Below are 19,638 nucleotides of genomic sequence, written 5' to 3'. Positions count from 1 at the left end.
GGGTCTTAAAACTTAAAAATTGTTTTCATCAATCCACCTAGAAAAACTGCAACACAGGCTAAGGAAATACCATTTAAAAATGTACAATAGAAGTAATTTTAAGAATAACATCCTTTAACTTTGCTGTGGCTAATCATACACTTAAAATACGTGGTTAACCATGGAAAAGGGTCTGGCTGATTTCTTAACACAATGCATATATACGTATCAAATAGTAAACCCTAAAATTATTACAAGTGAATGGGCACAATTTCTCTTTTTATATCTAACTACAAGATTCTTTCAAACAGGTCTAGTGCAGCCAGCTGCAATTCTTCACTTGCTAAATCATGCAAGATTTCGACTAGGTATTCTGGTAGCAGCTCCATTATCCACTTAATACTGACCTCAGCCAAAACCCTCCTGTTTTATGTTCTTTCTATCATCAGGTCCTGCAAAACTTGCGTGAAGAGGAGTGGTTTGCATATAGAAAGTGAAAAGTTATGCATAGCTAAAAACACTTTAAAAATTATTGAGAAGTAGCGAAAGAGATCTGTTAACGATGGAAAAAGTAACCAAAACTAAATGTGTGAAGAGTTTACTCTTCCAGCACTGGAAGAGGCCTCTCGTAAGGAAATCATGTGGTTACGACTACGTTTCTCATTTCACGTCTGCATTTAACCAGGCTGCCGCATCCCAGTATTTCTGTAGCACGGGAGGGACGGCGCGGTTGCAGGAAAGGAGTGCCCCCGCGAGCAGTGCTGCTGCCGCAGCTGCCAGGCTGATGACGGACCTTGCCGCCGCAGCGCTCGGCACGGCCCCCAGCCCACAACTGCTCTGCTCCCTTCACCAGAAACCACCCCAGCAGCCCCCCAGACAAACCAGCTTTCTTGAATTCGTGCTTCCTTAATGAGTACACGCGGCACTCTCCCACCGCTGACAGACGCCATCCAGACAGATGTCAAGCCCGTAACCCCCTCACAGGGAGCAGAGCTCTTAATGGCGTTTACGGGGTGACATCTGCCTGACTGGCACATGCCCGTATCTTTTCAAATACAAGCAGCTTTGTTGAAAAACCCTGTTTTTACGTGAATTACATTTCCTTAAAAAAAACAACCAAAACAGAATTTTACCCATAATTTCATGCTTCCTTGTAGACAGCTAATTACAAATTGTAGGAACCTAGATTCTCAATTAACTTGATGTACAATTACCTATTAGACACATTACTCGCGGTGCTTCAGAATTCGTGTCAGTATACAAGAAAACTTGATCAAAAATTAACTTTTACACATTATATAACCCGTGTCTGAACTCACATACCATTTTTAATTGTAACAGAAGTCCCAAGTGACAAAGACGGGTCGGTGCGTATTTTCTCTATTTTTGTAATTAGCATCTGAAAGGGATGAAGTTTGCTTTAGATGATAAAACCTCACTTTTCTGGCGTTTTACACAATAGTCAGTGCATGATACGGTAGATGGTTTCCCAATGAGTGATTAAATACAAATTAAAAGCCTCTTTGATCTCTCCATGGTGGGCTTTGGAGATACAAAAATGTATGTGACAGGGTTTGTGGAAGGTGCTCAGGTTCAGCCTAACCTACTTAAAAAGAAACCCAGCAGGACCCCTGTCCAGACACTGACTCTTTTGGCACCCTCATTGTGCTGAACAGTGGGCCACTGGCTTGTTTGCTGGGGACGGCAGATGGTGTCATTTGTTGTGTACCTCCACTCCACCCCAAATTTTCAGTGCAAGCCTGGCTGGTAACGGGAGGGATGCAATGGGCAAGGGCACCTGTCGCTCCCGCTTCAAAGCGGCCAGCTCCAGCAGTATGAAAGAGAATGAAGAGAAACCACCAAAGTAGTCCAGAAGCTCAACATATTATAAAAAATTTAACAAAAGAAAAAAAAAAAGCATAGTATATGACTTAACAGATGACCGTCCACAACTTTCAGCTCACAGTTTGTTGAAATATGTTCTTCTGTTACAGTGTAAGTCTGAGTAAGAAATTGTAACAACACACAGCGAAAAATACATCACCTAGGAACTAATTTAAAACTATTTCAATAGTTAGATGGTACCAAAATCAGAAAGTCTAGACAGTTGGGGTAAAATAAGTAGTATGCAAGATATGAGAAAATGCTGGAAGTTAAAAACAGCTGCAAATGCATTCCATATACTGCTGCACTTCAGCAGCAGCGATGGTGCGGCAAGACGCAACGTGAATCACAAGAAACAGAACCCCTGTCCTTACACTGTTGAATCTTTAACACAGACAAAAATAGCTCTTTAATCAGTGACAATATTCAAGTTTAGACTATAGGCTAATCTAGCAATATATCCTGCTTCTGACTTTGCTGGTTAAAGGATAGTTATTGCTTAAAAAATAGTACTCATTATGCACAAAAATAGATTTGTGAATATTGACAGAAGATTTAAAAGATTAAATTTTCAAGTTGACGAACATTTATCAGGAGCATTCCCAGATTTTATTTTCTGTATAAACCTTTGTATGTGCACTACTGCAACTGCTGGGTCAGCCTCTTACCAGAAAAAAGTGTCTGTACAATGCACAAGTCAGATGAGAGTCTGCTTGACTGAGACTCCTTTTGATTACATGGCTAAACAAAGAGTATTTTTAAAGCACCTGTTTACTGCCTTACCCTTGCCTTACCACAAGACATCTTCAAACAGATCTTTCTCCTTCTGTGCAAGGGATCACCAAGGGACAAGAAGGCTGACCATTATTTCTTCCCTTTCTGTGCACTAACATCTCACGGCAGCATGCAGCAGAAAATGGACTGGACCAAATAGTAAGCCTTATCTCTGTAGCTAAAGCAGTCCACATGCCCTACCTCCCAGCTTTTTGGAATGACAGATCCTTAGGAATAAATTGCATTTCAATTCAATTCCCCACTATCCTGATGCAGCACTTGACTATGCTATACCACAGTGCTTCCTAAAGCGATAAATGTTTATGTTGGCTCAAGTAGAATTGAATGAGAATTGTATCTGTCACTGTTTGTATTTATGGAAATACCAAAACAGAATAACTGGTCCAAGAACAGCGTATTTAATTAATTTGTTACCTGTCAGGCCACCTGTTGGAGCATTACCGTTTTACAAACAAGCCAGCTTAAGCGAGTTGTCAGTACTACGGTTCTGTTCCTCAGGGCAGTGTTACCTCCTAGGAGCAGGCACAAGAGCAGTCACAGCAGTCTGTTCCTTGAATTTCCCACTCACTGACATTTTATTTTCATACAGCTATTAAAAACAAAGTGTAAAAAACCCATAAACTGTTTACTGTTTAATAGCAGACAGAGTAGGTAACCAAAGCAATTAGGGGGCACAAAATCTGCTTGCTAAGGTCAGAACAGCATTCCAAGGACATCTAACTCTCCCTCCCCAAGAGCCGCGTGTCTTACTTAAAACTCCTCCAAATCTCCCAGAACTAGGCAAACCATCTAGCAAAGCTCTTAGGGCTTGCTTCTGCTTCTACCTCGCACACACGTACGTGGTCCCACTGCTTCAGACAACGGCCCAGATGAGTTCCAGCATGTACCTTCTTTTCCACCAAAGAAGTGGAAAAGAAGTTGGCTGAGCTGACTGCTGGTGCTCACAGAATGGTCCAGGTGAAGATTTACCAAACAGAGGCATGCCTTTGAAAACCTGGTATCTACAAAACCAAGGTAGTCAATACTTCTATAGTCTTTGCAGCCGAGATGGCTGTACATGCCATTCAGAGTTCAAGGAAGTGGGGAAAAAAACATTTAAAAAAATTAGTGTTTAATTAGAAGGAGGAACAGGTTTGTACTTTGCAAGTGTCATTGTCAATAGTAACGTGAATAAGGTTATCGTTACAAAATGCGATTGCCATGGAAAAATTCCACATTATGCAGTGCTGAAGAGGTTGGTGGTATTATCGAAGTCAGCGGAACAGAGACAAAAATAAACCTTTCATGGCAAGAGCCGTCTCTCATTGTATGTGGCACCATCACCACAAGGTCTTAACTGAGTCCTGGCATTCCTATTACAACAAGCAACACCAAAACCCACCGACAGGACACTTGCCTAAGTCTGCAAACATCTACAGTGACCCTGGGAATTAATTCGAACTAAATTAATTCTAAACTTGCTAGAAGTTTCTGTTGATTAGGTATAAGAGCAATCCATACAATACTCAGAATATACATGTCATTGTGCCCCAATATGTTAGTTATTTCCGTTACGAAGGTAACATCGCACACCTCGGAGGCAAACATTCCTGCAAACCTGGAAGTTACTTCCTTGAAGTTCTTCGTTTCCCAAACAGCTCCACACAGTAACCTTGGCGGGTTTTTAAAGGCAGTCTGTTTGTGCTGCCCTATCATTTTCGTTTTAAGTGAATAAATGGGTCAGAGGTAGCAATGCACTGTTGGGATCACTCTGCATGGCTCGGCCTTGAGGAGAAGGAGCTGTGGTAAACAACTAAGAGGAAGCAAAGGAGCGCAGGAACACCTGCAGGCAGCGAATCCTGACAGTGTGAGGGGCGCGTGGACAGCGCGTGATATTTTGTATATAGCCAACTGCAATAACGTGTAACAAGCTGTAACCAATCATGAGTGTGTGCGCGGTGACTAAACAAAAATTATGATATATATTGGAGTCAGACAAGACAAACGGCTTCGGAATATAACTCTCAGAGTTGTGAAGTCCATCCTTCTCCCGCAAAGCACTACAGCGCTGCCCTTTGCACAGCCTCGGTGACATGTGACCATTTATCCCTGTTGCGTGCTCAGCCACGTCCTTGCTTTACTACCCCTATAGATGCTGCTGCACTTACGTTAAAACATAAAAACAAGCATTTGTATCTCCAAGTATCTAACAGTGCTATGCTGTTGGTGTTTTGGTTTTTCTTCTTACAGTATCTTGCTCTTCCTTTATTTATTGGAAAAACCTATTTGGATTTCTAAAATAAAACTTAGATGCTATCTTGGATCCCAAATTTGCATTGAAAATACAAATAGATTACAAGTTACAAAAGTAAAAAAAAATTCTTTTGAAAAAGCCAATTTACCATCATGATGAATTACAAAGTGTTGACCACTAAAGCTAGTAGATTTTACGCCCAACTAGGAAAAAATGCTGTTGTCCATACATGAACTATTTAAGGAAAGCGTTTGCTCTAGTTTTAGTTATCCAGAAAAGCCTTTCAGGCATTAAAGATAGCCATAAATACTACTACTACATCAGAAGACTATTCTTGCATGTATTTTCAGTGCATTTGAAGACAGACCCAATCTTCTAAATAACTCCTGCGTGTGTGTTTTTAAATGCTTAGGAGGCACTGTAGCGTATTACTGAAGTATTTTCCAGAAACAGGCTTCAGTGCTTTTCAGCCAGCTAAGCTAAAATGCTTTAATCTCTAAAAGGACTGATGTGAAAGTGATCCTTTTAAGAAATTATTCGGATAAATGAAAGCATTTGGTGAATCTCAATTTGAACTGAAAAAAAATCCTGTTGGCCACTGCACACCAGCATTACTTTGTGCAGTCAATCAATAAATATTAGCCTTGGTAGGACTACAGAAAGAAGCTGCATCATTTTAAGATAAGGTTAAATTTAAATTGTCTCAAAACTTTTTTTGTATTCTACCAACACAAAACTAATTGTATTCAATTGTAGACTAAAATTTCATCTTTACTCAGGATACTTTTTAAAATCTCGACCAATTTTAAAAAACAGAAACACTTTCTCTGTAAATAAAATTGTTACCACCATCAGACTGTACCAATATAAGTGGTTAAGTTTTTGGAAAACCTCAAAACTCAACAGTCTAGCACATAGCAAAAAAACATACATAATTTGGAACTTATTCCATCTTCAACCTCTTTCCCATGAAAAGAACATATGATGTCGAAGGGGCAGAAAGCTGTCCCAGATGTAACACATGCTTGTTTATAATACTACTATTGCTAAAGCTTCCAGAAAAAGAACCAGAAGGTCTCCAACAGATGTGGAGCCAAGGAGACTGTGTATGTTCCGGAAGGAAGCACTGATCTGACATGCTGAAATCTATGTTTCAAGGTATGCCGAGCCCATTTATTCATTTATTTTTATTTTTTCCAAGGGTCCATCCTCTCTTCATTGCTGTTTCTTGACAAGTCCTGCATTGTCCCCTAGCTGCTAAAGGCATTCTCAGCACCCTACCTGCCTCTTGGCTATCTCCAGTTAGCCTTCTACCCCCAACAGGTCTTACCAGTCCCTACTCCAGACAGGCTGTTTTTCCACCAGCAATAATCCTGTCTCAGGTACCTTCAACCAGAGACTTGACCCAAAACTAGATTGGTCATACTAACCATCTTTAGGTCAATAGAAATAGCTAGTTTTCTTTTAGACTTTCACAAAAATCTATACAAAGCTCAGTCAAAAAAAAAAAGATAGTTTTCTACACTCTACAATCTGCAGGATGCTATGCTAAAATACATACCGTAATAATTCAAATTCCAAGGATATTGATACTAGCATATAGGTATTTTCCTTAGGACACTGCATGAGTAAGCATGAAAAAAGATTCAAAAGATAACTGCTTATAATTAAATGCATATTTTTTGTATGGTCTCTCATTTCAGAATATGCCTTGATGGACCAGAACTCTTGACTTTACCTGCCAGTCTACAATAAACTAGAGCAACAGTAAAAAAGGAATGAGTATTGTAGAAATTAAATACACTTGATTTCTATGTGCAACAAAATCGCAGTGCTTACTTGTTGCAAAAAAACCCTCAATTCAATCAAGCAGACTGATGGTAGCACCCTTACATCAGATCTTCCACCAAGGTAAATAATTCAAAGGATAACTATGAAGAATCTTATAAAGCTTTTAATCTTCGAGAACTACAAGCTAAACATGTCTGTTGCAGGCACACTTAAAAGCTCAAAACACATATATTAAAATACAGATAATGATTCAGAAGTAACACAATAATATTATGGAAGTTACAGTTAAGCACATACTTAGTTTTTCTCTACAGCTCTTTTCTACTTTTGAATAACTTTGTTTCTAATAGCACACACTTGTTCACAAGCAACTTTAGTATTTCGTTTTCTCATGAAAAATACGCTATTTGGCAGAAAGTATTCCATCTCCTTTGCACAGTACCTAGTGTATTAAAAAATAACTTATTATATTAATGCTCACCTGCCGTGATGTCATCATCAACCAGATCATGCTCTTCTTCCTGAACTTTTCCCTCTGTTCCCAATGAATCTGGGCTTGCACTACCAGTTTGAATAGCTTCTGTGGTTACTCCAGCTGAAAGAAACAACCGGACACCCGCAAAAGTCAGTAATATTTGCAGAGAACATCCTTAGATCAGAAAAAAAGTCATTATCTTTTGATATTCTGAACCATGCAATGTAACTCTAGGAAACACAGATAAAACAAAGGGCAACTATTTTCTGGTTTCCCTTAATACTGTATGCAGATTTTTCACAAATCTACATTTTAAAAGTCTTTTCCACACTGTAAACATTTCTTTTGTATTTTCTTCTTTTTCTGCCATCTTCTAGCATCACTACAAATAGATACACATATTATACACTAACAACTTATTTAGCCACAAAATACAGAGTTCCAGCAGAACTTCTCTTACATCCCCGCTCAATACTTCATCTCTTGCCAAAAAAGTGGTGTTTTTCCAGATGACCTTCAGAGTATATTAATTCAGCTGACTCATTCCATGTCATTTGGGTTGGGATGCATCTGTTAGTTGCTATTAGAAACTACACAGTGCACACCAAATCATGCCACATAACACCATGCAATTCAAGTTAGAATCCACCAGTTATAATCTTTAATTATTCCCTATATGAGCCTTACCACAATTCAATCATTGTCAAAAGAAGTGTTTTGGTCAGGGTAAAAAAGTACAGTCTCACAAATAGCCTATCCAAAGAGCTTTAAGCAGACTGAAGGGATGCCCTGATACGATTTCTTTCCTCCCAATACATCTTCTATGTTAGCCTATACTATCACAAATCTTGTTATATGAAGAGGTTCCTGCTTTACGGACTGTGGCATTACACTTGCAATGCATAGCGGCATTAAGTCCCCATTATAAAAAAGGGCCACGGCCCTTTGCCAGCACCAACCAAATTTCAACAAGACATCAAGTCTCTGTAAATGGCTGCCTTGCAGACAGCCCTCCCTGACCAACACACACACCATGCAACGCCTCGGCACTGAGCGCTGGCCACTGTACCTGCTGCTGCTCCTCTTCTGCTTTTAGATCATCTTTATGAAATCATTAACATGCATCACCTCAGCTCTCAGTAGTTTTCATGTAATAACTTCCTAGTCTTCTCCAAACATATGAATGTGATTGATAAATGAAAAGATGACAGTATCTCAAGGGGGCAATCCTGTTGGCTGGGTACAGCAAGGTTTGTGAATCCACGCCCAAAAGCCATTTAAGTCTGGGTCATCTTTAAACCAGTTCAGAAACTTTAACATTCTCATGAGTATTCCAGATTTTACTTGTTTCAGTGCTGTTGTTAAATACTAAGTATTCACAGCAAAGTAATTACTTCAACACAGTGATTGTCTGACAGCAATTTCTAACCTTATTCTGGCATAACCTCTTTATAAAGAAACTAGTACCTTTTAATAACTTTCTGAATATCCATTTTGTTGTGTCAACACATATGGAAAACAGTGACAACAAATATACAACCAGATTGGAACACACTGCCGAATCAATAGCGTATCACTTCATTAAACATACTGGCATGACTGTACAGAGATCACATGCAATTACAAATTGCACATGAACCTTATTCAGGACACTTTTAAAAAATAAGGAGTTCGCTGTTACGGTGCAGCCGATGCAGCCCCTGGGCATCTCTCCCTGGGGTCTTCATCAGCATCCACACAGACATCAGGATTCCAGCACCGCTTTGCCAAAATACTTTTTGGTTTTCACCTTCAAGTTCCAACTATTTTCTAACACTACTATTTATTTGTATATACCTACTGGAGTCAGTCTGTGGGTGAAGGGGGAGAGAGGAGGTTATTTTTGAAAACACTGCTTTACATTTTGCATTACAGTTAGTATAAGCAGCTGCTAATCTCTGCAGGCACAGCAAGCATCTAGCTGTTCCCTAAATATCACTTTCATAGTCTAAAATTCTTTGATTCCTTTCCACACCCAGCCAAGGGTGAAGAGTTAGTGTGCCTTTTGAAAACTACAGTGTGAAGGCTCTGACTGCTGAGCTTTCATCTCCGAAGACCATTTTCTGTGGTTGAACATCCAAGTCGGTAGAAGCCAAGGGTCTAGCAGTCCCTAAACAGTAGGTTTAGGTTGGGCCGAAATTCAAAGCCTTTTATTTAGTTAGTTATCTCACTTTTTTCCCTGCTTTCTAGCCCTGGGTTGCTGTAAAGAGGCTGATTTTCCACATTAAAAGGTGCTACACCTTTCTAAAGAGCTTAGCGAGACTAGTTATAACTCAACTGAAGGACGTAAGTGCCTTTGCATGAGTTGATTCTAAGTACAGTGTATAAAAAATTAGAGAAGTTTCTTACAATTTTATACAATTAAAATAAAAGTGTAAATCAAAATCTATTTAATCAGAATGATTAAACATTCTCCAAAAGCCACCAAATGGATAAAGCCAAAAGGGGAGAAAAATAGCAAGCACACAAATATGCCAGGCAGTAAATAATCATTTCCTCTCAATGAAAAACCAGTAGGAAGGAACATGTTTTCCTGGACACAAGTGTTTTCTACATAATTCTCAAAAAATATCTTAGAAACACGTTTTAGAAGTGAAAAGATCATAAAACCCTGAATGTGTTAGAAATAAGCCAGATACTATTAAAAAATATTGAACAATTAAGATACAAGTGTATTAGAAACTTACACCATTATTACAATTCACTATTTACTACGTCATCCTAAACTCATTATTCATTGAATACATTAAAATGTTGCAGCACAAAATTATTTGCCTTACTTCTTCGTGCACTTTTAAGCCAAAACTTGCACAAGGAAAACGATCAGCCACATATATAAATAGCAAAGCCTTTGGGGTCCAATCAAACTATCCTTACTCAATGAAAACTCACATTTAAATCGATGGAAGTTTAATTAAGTTTTACTCAATTAATCTGGCTTTAAATAAAACTTTCTAACAGAAATATAAGCCTACCAGAAATACATTGATAAATAACTGACAATGGCATATTTGTTACTATAGACTTGTCATATTTATTTTGCTTTCCAGTGATAACATGGATTGTAATTTGAAGCAGTTGAGAGAGAGAGAGATACAATTTAAGGATATCTAAATTTCTTTAATTTTAATGCTGCCATATGTAAGATTTTCACTTAAAAAGAAACAGTAATTTGATTCAAACATTTACCTGAATGAACTGGGTTTTAGCAATATGGGAAGCAAGAGAAGTGTCTATACTGAATTTCTGGGCAGAATGCATTGAAAATGGGTTTCTGTAGAGACTGACCAGCACTGCCCGCACCCCGGCAGCCCGTGACAGGCAGCCTGCCTGCCTCGCATTAATTCACTCCACACTGCTCCGATCGATCCCGGGCAGCTCCCAGCCGCCACGCGCGCTGCCTGTCTGCCGGCTCCATCCGCATCCCACACACACACAAAGGCCAGGGCAAGATAACCTTTTGCTTTCCATTAAAGCCGTAGAAGCCCTAGTAGCCATTTTTCTATCTGCAGTAACATCACATATTTAAAAATATATCTGTCCTTCCAGGGCTTGGAGGACAGACCCACCACCGAGAGCCTGGAGGTGTCCCACTGCGCAGCGCCCCAAAACCGTGCCTTCAGTGTTTTAAGGTAACATTTACACTGACCAAGGTAAAATAAATAAATAAAAGAAATAAAACAGAAACACAATATTCAGCAAAGAAGTCCCTTTAAAAAGATAATTTAATTTACAGAATCAGTTTGATGCTGAAGTTTGATCCTGGCTCTTAAAAATAAGCAGGTAGAAAAAGGCAGTAGTATTTTTCTCTTTTTGAACTCCACCTGAAAACACGTCCTCGTGGCAAACGCCCCACAGACTATGTAGCGTTTCAGAAACAATCATATGCTGTGCAAATGAGGAGCAGAGGAGGCCACGGCAAATATTTACAGCCGCATGACATAATCTCAGTAGATACAAGATGAAGCTTTGAAAGCTTAACTGTTTTCCTCCCTGTGGGAGCCTGAAAAATACCAACACCTGCAACATCTCTCATAGGCTTAATTCACAGCATCACTTATACATCCATTCCCATTTGATGTGGGGTCAACAAGCTGACATGCCAATTTTGGATTTGAAGGCCCAAATAAAACAAAGATTTATTGTTCCCCCTACAAGGCATTGTGAAACGAAGCCGAAAGCGTCCGAACACCTGAACTGCAAATCGTGTGATGCAGAAGCCGCGCAGGCAGCTGTAAGCAAGCCGCTCGGAGCGGCGACAGCCTAACGGGGCCCATTCCAGGCGGTCCCCGCAGCGCCAGCTGTGGTGTGCTGGCAGACCCGCAAAAGAGAAAATAAGATCTGCTCGGCCCTCTCTCCGCTCCTCCACCCCACCATCTACGGGGGCACAATAATCTCTCTTGCATGGGTTAAAACATTATTAAGAGAGAACCCTGTGCAAGTTTGCATCCCTTTCAAGTCCTCTGAACGCTTTTTATGAAAACGCTGCGAGACATGCCAGTTGCTTGATCTGTACGAGTAGGGTCATGTCCCAAAATTGCTGTTGGATCTGAGCACTGAATATACAAATGGAGAAGAGATTTCATCTCTGTTTGCTAGAACTACACAGTTGATTCATTCAAGAGCCAATCAAATGCATATGACAAAGTATCTTGTATTAGCAGCAAGCTTCTACTAGTGATTATTGGTTGTTTTAATTAAAACAAACCTGTTAAGGTGTAATAGAAGCACTGTTTCTACATCATGCATCTGAGAACTATTGCAGAGTAATAACAAATACTGGACACAAAAATATGCCAATAATTTATGCCCCTATATCAAGAGGCAAAATTGGGAAAATTGGAGGATGAAGGAATCAAAGCAGTATTTCTTTATCTTTCATATTTCTTCTCTTTACCTTTCTAGCATAAAACTCTACTTTTCAGAAGTCCATTGCATCCATTTCGGCCAACCTAAATAATTCTTATAATTCCTTTAAAAACCATGTTACATTGTAAGACATAATTAACAAGTAACTAATATATACACCTCACTCTTTACCAACAACAGCAACATTTGTAGCTCCTCATTTTGTTTCTCCTTTCTGATATTGTAATTATTATTGCTCTTCAGACTGTCAGCATCTTTGTGTATGTTCATACAGACAGTAACGCTATTAAATGCCTTCTCAGCTCCGTCATTCAGGAGAACCACAGACTCTGTAACCTTAATTCACGTAGTTTTCAACACCATTAATATACAAAAAATTAATTCCAATTTGCTAGTCGTGACCTGTTTGAAAGGTTTCAATACCAGTGCTTTCACAATGTTGAACATTTACATTCAAGTCATTAATTCAGCCACGCTCAGCTGATTTCTCTATTTTATATTTTCTCCCTATGTTTTAAAACTTTCTTGTTCCAATAGATAAGCATATCCTAATTTAGTGTTAAAACAAATGCTATGCTTTGATTTGCTAATGGCTAACAAAGGTCAAAATACTGCTGTATGCATACTTGAACTGAATGCATACAAAATACTCAAGTTTTTTCTTAAGCCAGTTAGTCCCTGACCATTGCTATAAAAAACACATGCCATGCTTCTAACTCGATCACAAACATAAGCACAAGAGGCAGAACAAAATACTATGCTTCCAAATGATGCACATGCAAAACAGAACTGCACACTCTTACCTAAAACTTTCAAACGTAATTGTTTAAGTAATGAGGAGTACCAGAAATAGCAAATTATTGAAACTAATACGACTTACTGGTTGTTTTCAAGTACATTAAAAAGAAGTTTCTTTTTGGAAACAGTTAACTGGCTAAAGCAGGCACTACAGCGTGGTTTAGATACACTTCACCAACACAATTATGTCCATAACCTTGCACCCAACAAGGTCATACAGTATCAGTCCAGAGAAACGAAATTAGTAATCCTCAACAGTTGCGACAGCAGCTACTCCTGAGAGTAAAGGACAACTATAGCTGTCTGTACACTACAAACTGAGTTTAACCAACCTCAGAAGATGATCAACTAAAAAACACATCCTAACATACAAAATGGCAGAAATACCTATCAGTATGAATCAAGGCTCTTTGGCATGTATATACAACATACTTCTACTTATTATTCACTGCTTGGCTGCACATCTAACTCTGCAACACCATCCCCGTAATAAGGCAAATGCTACATGGCTAAAGGCTGTAATTAACAACAGCTTAGTCTTACCAACAAATTCTCAACATCACTTTAAAGTACCATGTTCCATGTAATTTATGCATTCAATTTAGATTTAATAAGACTATTACACATCTCTCAAAAATCAATTGGTATTTAATAGAGATCTTTCTCTGAATAGAAACTACATTCTTCAGTGGGAAAAGAATCTCATTTTAAGAAAAAAGAACACCTACAACTTAAAAGCAAACATTTTTATTCAAGAAAATATAAATTTTTACTGGTTTGTTATATACAGCAGATGTACTTGGACATTATTTTATAAAGGCAAGTGTCTAGTTGGATAACTGAATAGAGTATCCAATGACGCTGACAGGTCTTCCAAGAATATACTTTTATTGAGTGTGTACAACCTCTGCTTTAATAACAATGAATGAAATGAAAACAGGTATTTTGGAGAAAAATACAATAGATTAAATAGTGGTCAGTAGCTATTTAATTTATTTTGAGAATAATCTTTACTTAATATCTCCTTGCAGCACTTGGTAACCAATGGCTTTGAACACCTGACTGGGTAGGAGTTGCATCCAATGTTTAACAGATGCTGATGGACATATATTGCATGACCCTGCATTTGCTCTTTTCTCCTTTGATCCTTTCAGAATCTTTTTATAGTCTTGAGGTGCCAAAGGATGCATTGGTAACAGTTTCTATAATCTAATTATATATTCTTTGAAAAGTAATGTCAGTGTTTTACCACCAGTACTTTGTAATTTTATCAGCCCTTTCCATAGCAGGTTTCTTCCCCGAAACCTCCAAACTACAGCCTAGCCCCCCAACAGCAGGGGCAGCCTTTGCAAAAGGCACTCCACTCCCCATGGTATGTACTGAAGTGTTCGATTTACCTAATCAACATTCATGACCTTAAGTGATTTCAAGATTGTGAAATTACACTGAAAGTTTCAAGAAACTTTTCTATATAATGCTAGATTTTTCCCCTACGCTGTTCTTTGTACTGTTAATACTGTTAATACTGGTAGTACTGTTGATAATTTTGAGTACAAAATGCATTTTTTCCTTTTATCTAGCAACCAAGTTATTTTGAGGTTTAACACAGCACTACTTACGTGATATAACGCTGTCAATGTACTGCGGTAAATAAGGAGCCCAAGCATCAATGGTTTCTTTCCGACCTGCCTGCTCGATTCTTCTCAGTTCTGCTAGCAGCAAGGCCTGGGCAGCTTCTCTTACCTGTAAAGCCAATAGGAATGTCACACAAACTCAAATATCAAATATTTATCAGTATGCTTTCAGTATAATTAAGAAAGAACAAAAAGCACCACTTAAAAGAAAAAGCCTTAACACCTTAAACACAGAAGCAACATAACCATGAGTAGGACTTCCTCCCACTGTGACAACTCTCAACAGGACACAGCAAAGATGTGCAGCCCCTTGAGAAAACCAGGGGATGAACGTCACAACTCGGTCCCCGGCACGAGTGCAGTGCATAAACCAAACAGCTGTACCTCCTGCCGGCCTCCACAGACGTGCCTCTCGCAGCAAGGCAGAAAGACCGACCGAGGCCGTCGCCATCCCGTGAAGGGAACGGCAGCACAGATTTCTCACTCGGGGAAATAAGGCTGAACCTTATGTTCATGCTGAGGCATTGAAAGGCCACCAAAATTCTAGTTTTCTAGAAACAATTTGTGATCACCCTTCTCTACAGCATATCCAAAGTGCGGTCCAAAATTCCAAATGTGCAATAAGTAAAGACTCCTAAATGTCATGAATATTGCAATGTAAGAGCAAAACAAAACAAAAAAACCTCAAATTCTTTTTTCACATGAGATTTACTCATGTACTACATGTAACGGAAGACTGAACAATGAAAGCCAAGGAAAACATACATAAATTGTTTCTGAAAGTTTAAAAAAAAAAAATCTGTGTTTTTACACCAATATAAAATACTATCTTGTACTATTTGCCCCCATTAATAACACTTGTTCCACCTGAAGAGTTCATAAACACATATTCATAAATACATATGTTGTTTTCAGTCTGAAAGATTTAATGCACAAGGAAGTTAAGTTACTTGATCATGCTAAAATAAAAAATTGTGGACAAATGGAATATAAACACACTACCCTGACACCTAAGCATAACCAGTAACTGGACTTCTGTTGCTTACAAATTTTAATGAGTTTCAAAGTAATTACCCTCTCAGGAAACCATCTCTCATCATACACTATCTAGTAGAAGAACAGGCACTCAGGTAGCAAAAAACATATTCCCAATTCAGTTACAGGACCACTGAGGACTGACAGTCTACAGCCCAGCTCTGTTACTCCTTTCCTACTTGGGAAGTTGCACAGTCGTCAATTTTTTTTGCCACAACAGCACAGGTGTAGTGTTAAGGCCCAGTAGTCATTTATCAAACAGTTGGGTGACAAACCATTTACTGGCCACTGTACACATGCTCCAAAAAATAAAGCAATTCAGCAGTCTCTTGAAAAACATAGCCTAGTTTTTAATCCTAGTAAAATTCTTAATGGAATGCTGAAGGTTTAATCCAATAATTTCTTAAAACAAACATGTACAGCATTCAGAAGGAAAACACTCCCATATATATATTTAGACACGATTGCTTTTTCAACATAGACTGGTTAACGGGAAAATTAACTTACTGACTCTGAAAAAAACCTGCAGGAACTTGTGTCAGAAATTAATTGTATTTTTTTTTATATCAAGGGAAAATGTGATCAGTAAAAAACAACATAAAGCCCCAAAAACCTAGCAGTACAAAATCACTACTGAAGTCACCTCCAAGCATCGATCCTGCCACCTGCGAGCCAGCATCTCCAGAAGAGGAGGTCTGAATTTATCCAGTCCCAACAGGTCAGGGAGCATTACACAATGCATAGCAGCGAGCTGGCTCCACCCTGTTAAAACACATCACAACAGGAAGATAAACATAATAAAACACTTAAGCAATTTTAAGTTTAAAATGCTATCAAGTAAATTTACATTGGCCACTGGCCTGGTATGCAGTAGGTCTTATGAGAAGGTGGGAGAAAGAGGGAGAGGAAAAAAAAAAATAGAACCAATTTCGCAGCAGAACAACAGAATTGTTTCCCCTGCCGTGGGAACCCGGGGCTCACCCCATCTTTACAGATTCCAGCTGACCTCAGGGCAGGCTGTACAGAGCATGTGCTTTCGGTATCGAACAGGAATGAGCTCCTCCAGGCATAAATCATGCCTCATGAAGTAGCTGATCAGACCTCAAACATGTGCAAGGGTCAAGAGAGACATCAGCAGAAGACTGCCTGAAGTCAGTCCTGATTAAACACAGACATCCCTCTTCCTCCCCACCTCCTCTCAAAAAGACTTCAGTATCTAGTGGCATGCTTGGGTTTTAAACTTGCAGCCTTAAGAATATATTCAACATACATACTAAACACAAAAAAGTCCCTAAAAGTATTATGGATGATTTTTTTCAAAAGCATAAGCCACGGTTCTGAGTTCAAGACTTAGATGCCCTGTTCAAACCATAATTAGCATTACTTATCATGATTTTTAACGTCCTACATGCAAGTGTGATATAATTCAACTACAGAAAACTTAGCATATGAATTACCACTAGAAAGACTCCATAGAATTTTCTGTCCTGTTTTAAAAGGTATGCAAGTATGAACAAGTGCACATTTGTCCGCTTTCCTTATTTTTCCAGCTATATGTTACTTCAGCATACTTACTTCAGGTACGTTCATACTACAAGTCTGCAATATTCTGTAGTTAAAACCAGTTAAGATAAGCATATCAAGCTCAAACAACATAGCTTGTAAAAATGCTTGTGAAGTACTCTAGGCAAAAGAATTCTTTTAGTATTATGCTCTACATTGACTTGAGAAACTGGCAAAATACTTCAGGTGAGCATATAGATCTATATTTTTAAATGGTCAGCAATACTGAGCATAAAAATCTAAACATTTTCACTAATAAAGCTGTTCATGGTGCTACAAGAAAAGAAACATTATATCAATTTTCCTTAAAGAAAAATGGATTAAAAAAAGGAATTTCCAATTTAAAAGAGTGCTGTTTCTACTACTTGCGATGCATGAAAGCAGAAATTTATAGCTTAGTAATAAGGCATAAAAATTCTGATTTAAAACAACTTGCCTACAGGGATACAAGGGCTTTTTGTTTGCTTGTTTGTTCTTTGTGCCAATCTTCTGGGCAGAAGAAATCCTTCATAATGTGGATAAATATTTATTAGAAAAAAAAAATAATCCCAAAAACATAAGCCAAGTGGTTCAAATAAACACTAAGTTTCCATAAACACCAAAAAGAACATTTAAATGACACAAAACTGATTCTGTTTCATTAAGAGGAGCATTAAATGTTTAGTCTTTCCATTTGTTAGCTGGTCTACAGTGTTGGTGCTCATTCATCTCAGGAGTGGAAGACCCATCCCATGCTCATCCCAGCAGGTCTTCTGCAGGCTCTACAGGGGGCTGGACCTTCATGCGGAGAAGCAGCACTCGCACCCACTGTGGGGAGCCAGGACATGGCACCAGCGTGGAACACACCGCATATATTGTGGCTTCTCTCCTGCACATACGACCTACCGATGGGTAAAGGCACGTGTATTTTTCCCTACTTAAAAAGGGCTGAGATTTTTTTGTCAAAAGACAACAGCAAACCCAAACAAGATCTGAAATATCTTTGATACACTAGTTGAGAACTGAATTTACAGACCAGCCACGACACACAAACTAGATCTGCTCACCCTCTGCCAGCATTAAAGGCAAAGTACAACCCCCTCCCCCCTTGCCTCTCTTTTTTGCAAAGAAAAATTCCTACATAGATCAAATTAAAGTCATGTCGTAACAATGATAAAGGACATTAGTTGAAAGTAAAAGACAAATAGATAGAAAAGTGAGGAAAGAATACCTTCATTGACTAAGAAACAGGTATGTAAAGTAGGAGCAGTGTCAGAGCCAGAGTGACCAGCTTCAGTGCTAGAAGAAACAGCAGGAGCAACTTGCACAGGAAAGAAGGAGAAATAAAGAGAAAAAAAAAGGAAAGTGAGGAGAGCAGCTTCTGAAAAACAGATTAGTATCACTGAAGAATGAAAAACAAAAAACTGGAGGAAACTGATAATACTAAACTTAAAAAAATTCTAGGTTTTACAAGAAGTGCAATGCCAGTGAGAGGAAGACATGCAACTGCAGAGAAACACAGATACACTAACAGAAATTTGCATGTTTTGAAAAGACAAAAGTACCTGTAAATAAAGAGATTACAAATGTGTCTCTAGATAGCTAGATTTGGTTCGACGGCACGGTTGACTATGAATTTTAAAACCAGGAGTTTCACTGTTTCTTCCTTTGCTTTTCCCATATTTAGATAGGTTTGGAATTTGCAGTACTCATCAATAACCCCAGAAATAACCCCTTTTAAACCTGGGCTGTCCCATCTGTCACTCTAAAATGTCACCGAATGTATTACCGATGGCTAGTTTTAATACAGGTTCATTTTAAATGTGTCCCCATTCAAATAATTTTAAGCCTATACCAAAGAAAGGACTAAGAATCTAAAGCAGAAGCACACAAAGCGTACAGTGTTATGACTACAGGCAAGCAAATATAGAAAAGCACAGTTCAAGCAGTATCTGTGACATTTATTTTGTAAACTGCACCATATCTTGGTGCAAATATAATTTAAAAGCAGTTCTTAACATTATGCTTCCACTAATGCTTCATGACTTAATATTATCACATGAAAAGATGCGCAGACCTTATGGCATACACATGCTACAGCCTGAGGTCAACATGGAGATTTAGAGGTCACTATCTGACACTTCCTTCCTATAGGGAAATTACCATATGTCATGCACAAGTATCTTCAAATTAATCCTCCTCTTTTATTCCGTTGCAGAACAACAATGGGTTCAAGCTCCGGAACCGATTAAGCACTGTCTTCTGAATGTCCTGTTTGCTTTTCATGCAGTGAACTTCTTTTGTCACTGTGGGACATCTGCATCAAAACTACTTTTTCCATACTTTCCGCACAAATGCATCATGATGGCACGTGTACAGTGACGGGACAACTAGCGTAAATCACCTCATGACAGCAAAACCTGCTTTCAATAGACATATTAAAAAAGCTATTTATTTTATGAAAAAAGTGTTTATAAAAACACGAACCCACCCCGTACTGAAACTGAAGTCTTACTCTGAAGTTCCTTTTTTGCCTTGTTTTGTTGTTGTCAGCTCTCTTCCAA

The 19,638-nt window shown here is 38.6% G+C and overlaps 1 protein-coding gene across 1 annotated transcript in view; it reads right to left on the bottom strand.

Annotated features, from left to right (window-relative positions):
• Positions 1 to 1,028: 1,028 nt before the first annotated feature.
• Positions 1,029 to 19,638, bottom strand: part of WDR7 (WD repeat domain 7) — a 45,668-nt gene continuing 27,058 nt past the window's right edge. The window contains exons 16-20 of the mRNA XM_010295497.1: positions 18,306 to 18,395; positions 16,176 to 16,294; positions 14,483 to 14,606; positions 7,164 to 7,277; positions 1,029 to 1,081 (exon numbers count right to left, since the gene is read on the bottom strand). Of these exons, the coding sequence (XP_010293799.1) occupies positions 1,029 to 1,081; positions 7,164 to 7,277; positions 14,483 to 14,606; positions 16,176 to 16,294; positions 18,306 to 18,395 (500 nt within the window). The remainder of the gene's footprint in view (positions 1,082 to 7,163; positions 7,278 to 14,482; positions 14,607 to 16,175; positions 16,295 to 18,305; positions 18,396 to 19,638) is intronic.

Source organism: Phaethon lepturus, unplaced genomic scaffold, assembly GCF_000687285.1.
Source record: "Phaethon lepturus isolate BGI_N335 unplaced genomic scaffold, ASM68728v1 scaffold50489, whole genome shotgun sequence".
Lineage (NCBI taxonomy): Eukaryota > Metazoa > Chordata > Aves > Phaethontiformes > Phaethontidae > Phaethon > Phaethon lepturus.
Note: the sequence above shows the minus strand (reverse complement) of the source record. Positions and strands in the feature narration are given on the sequence as shown.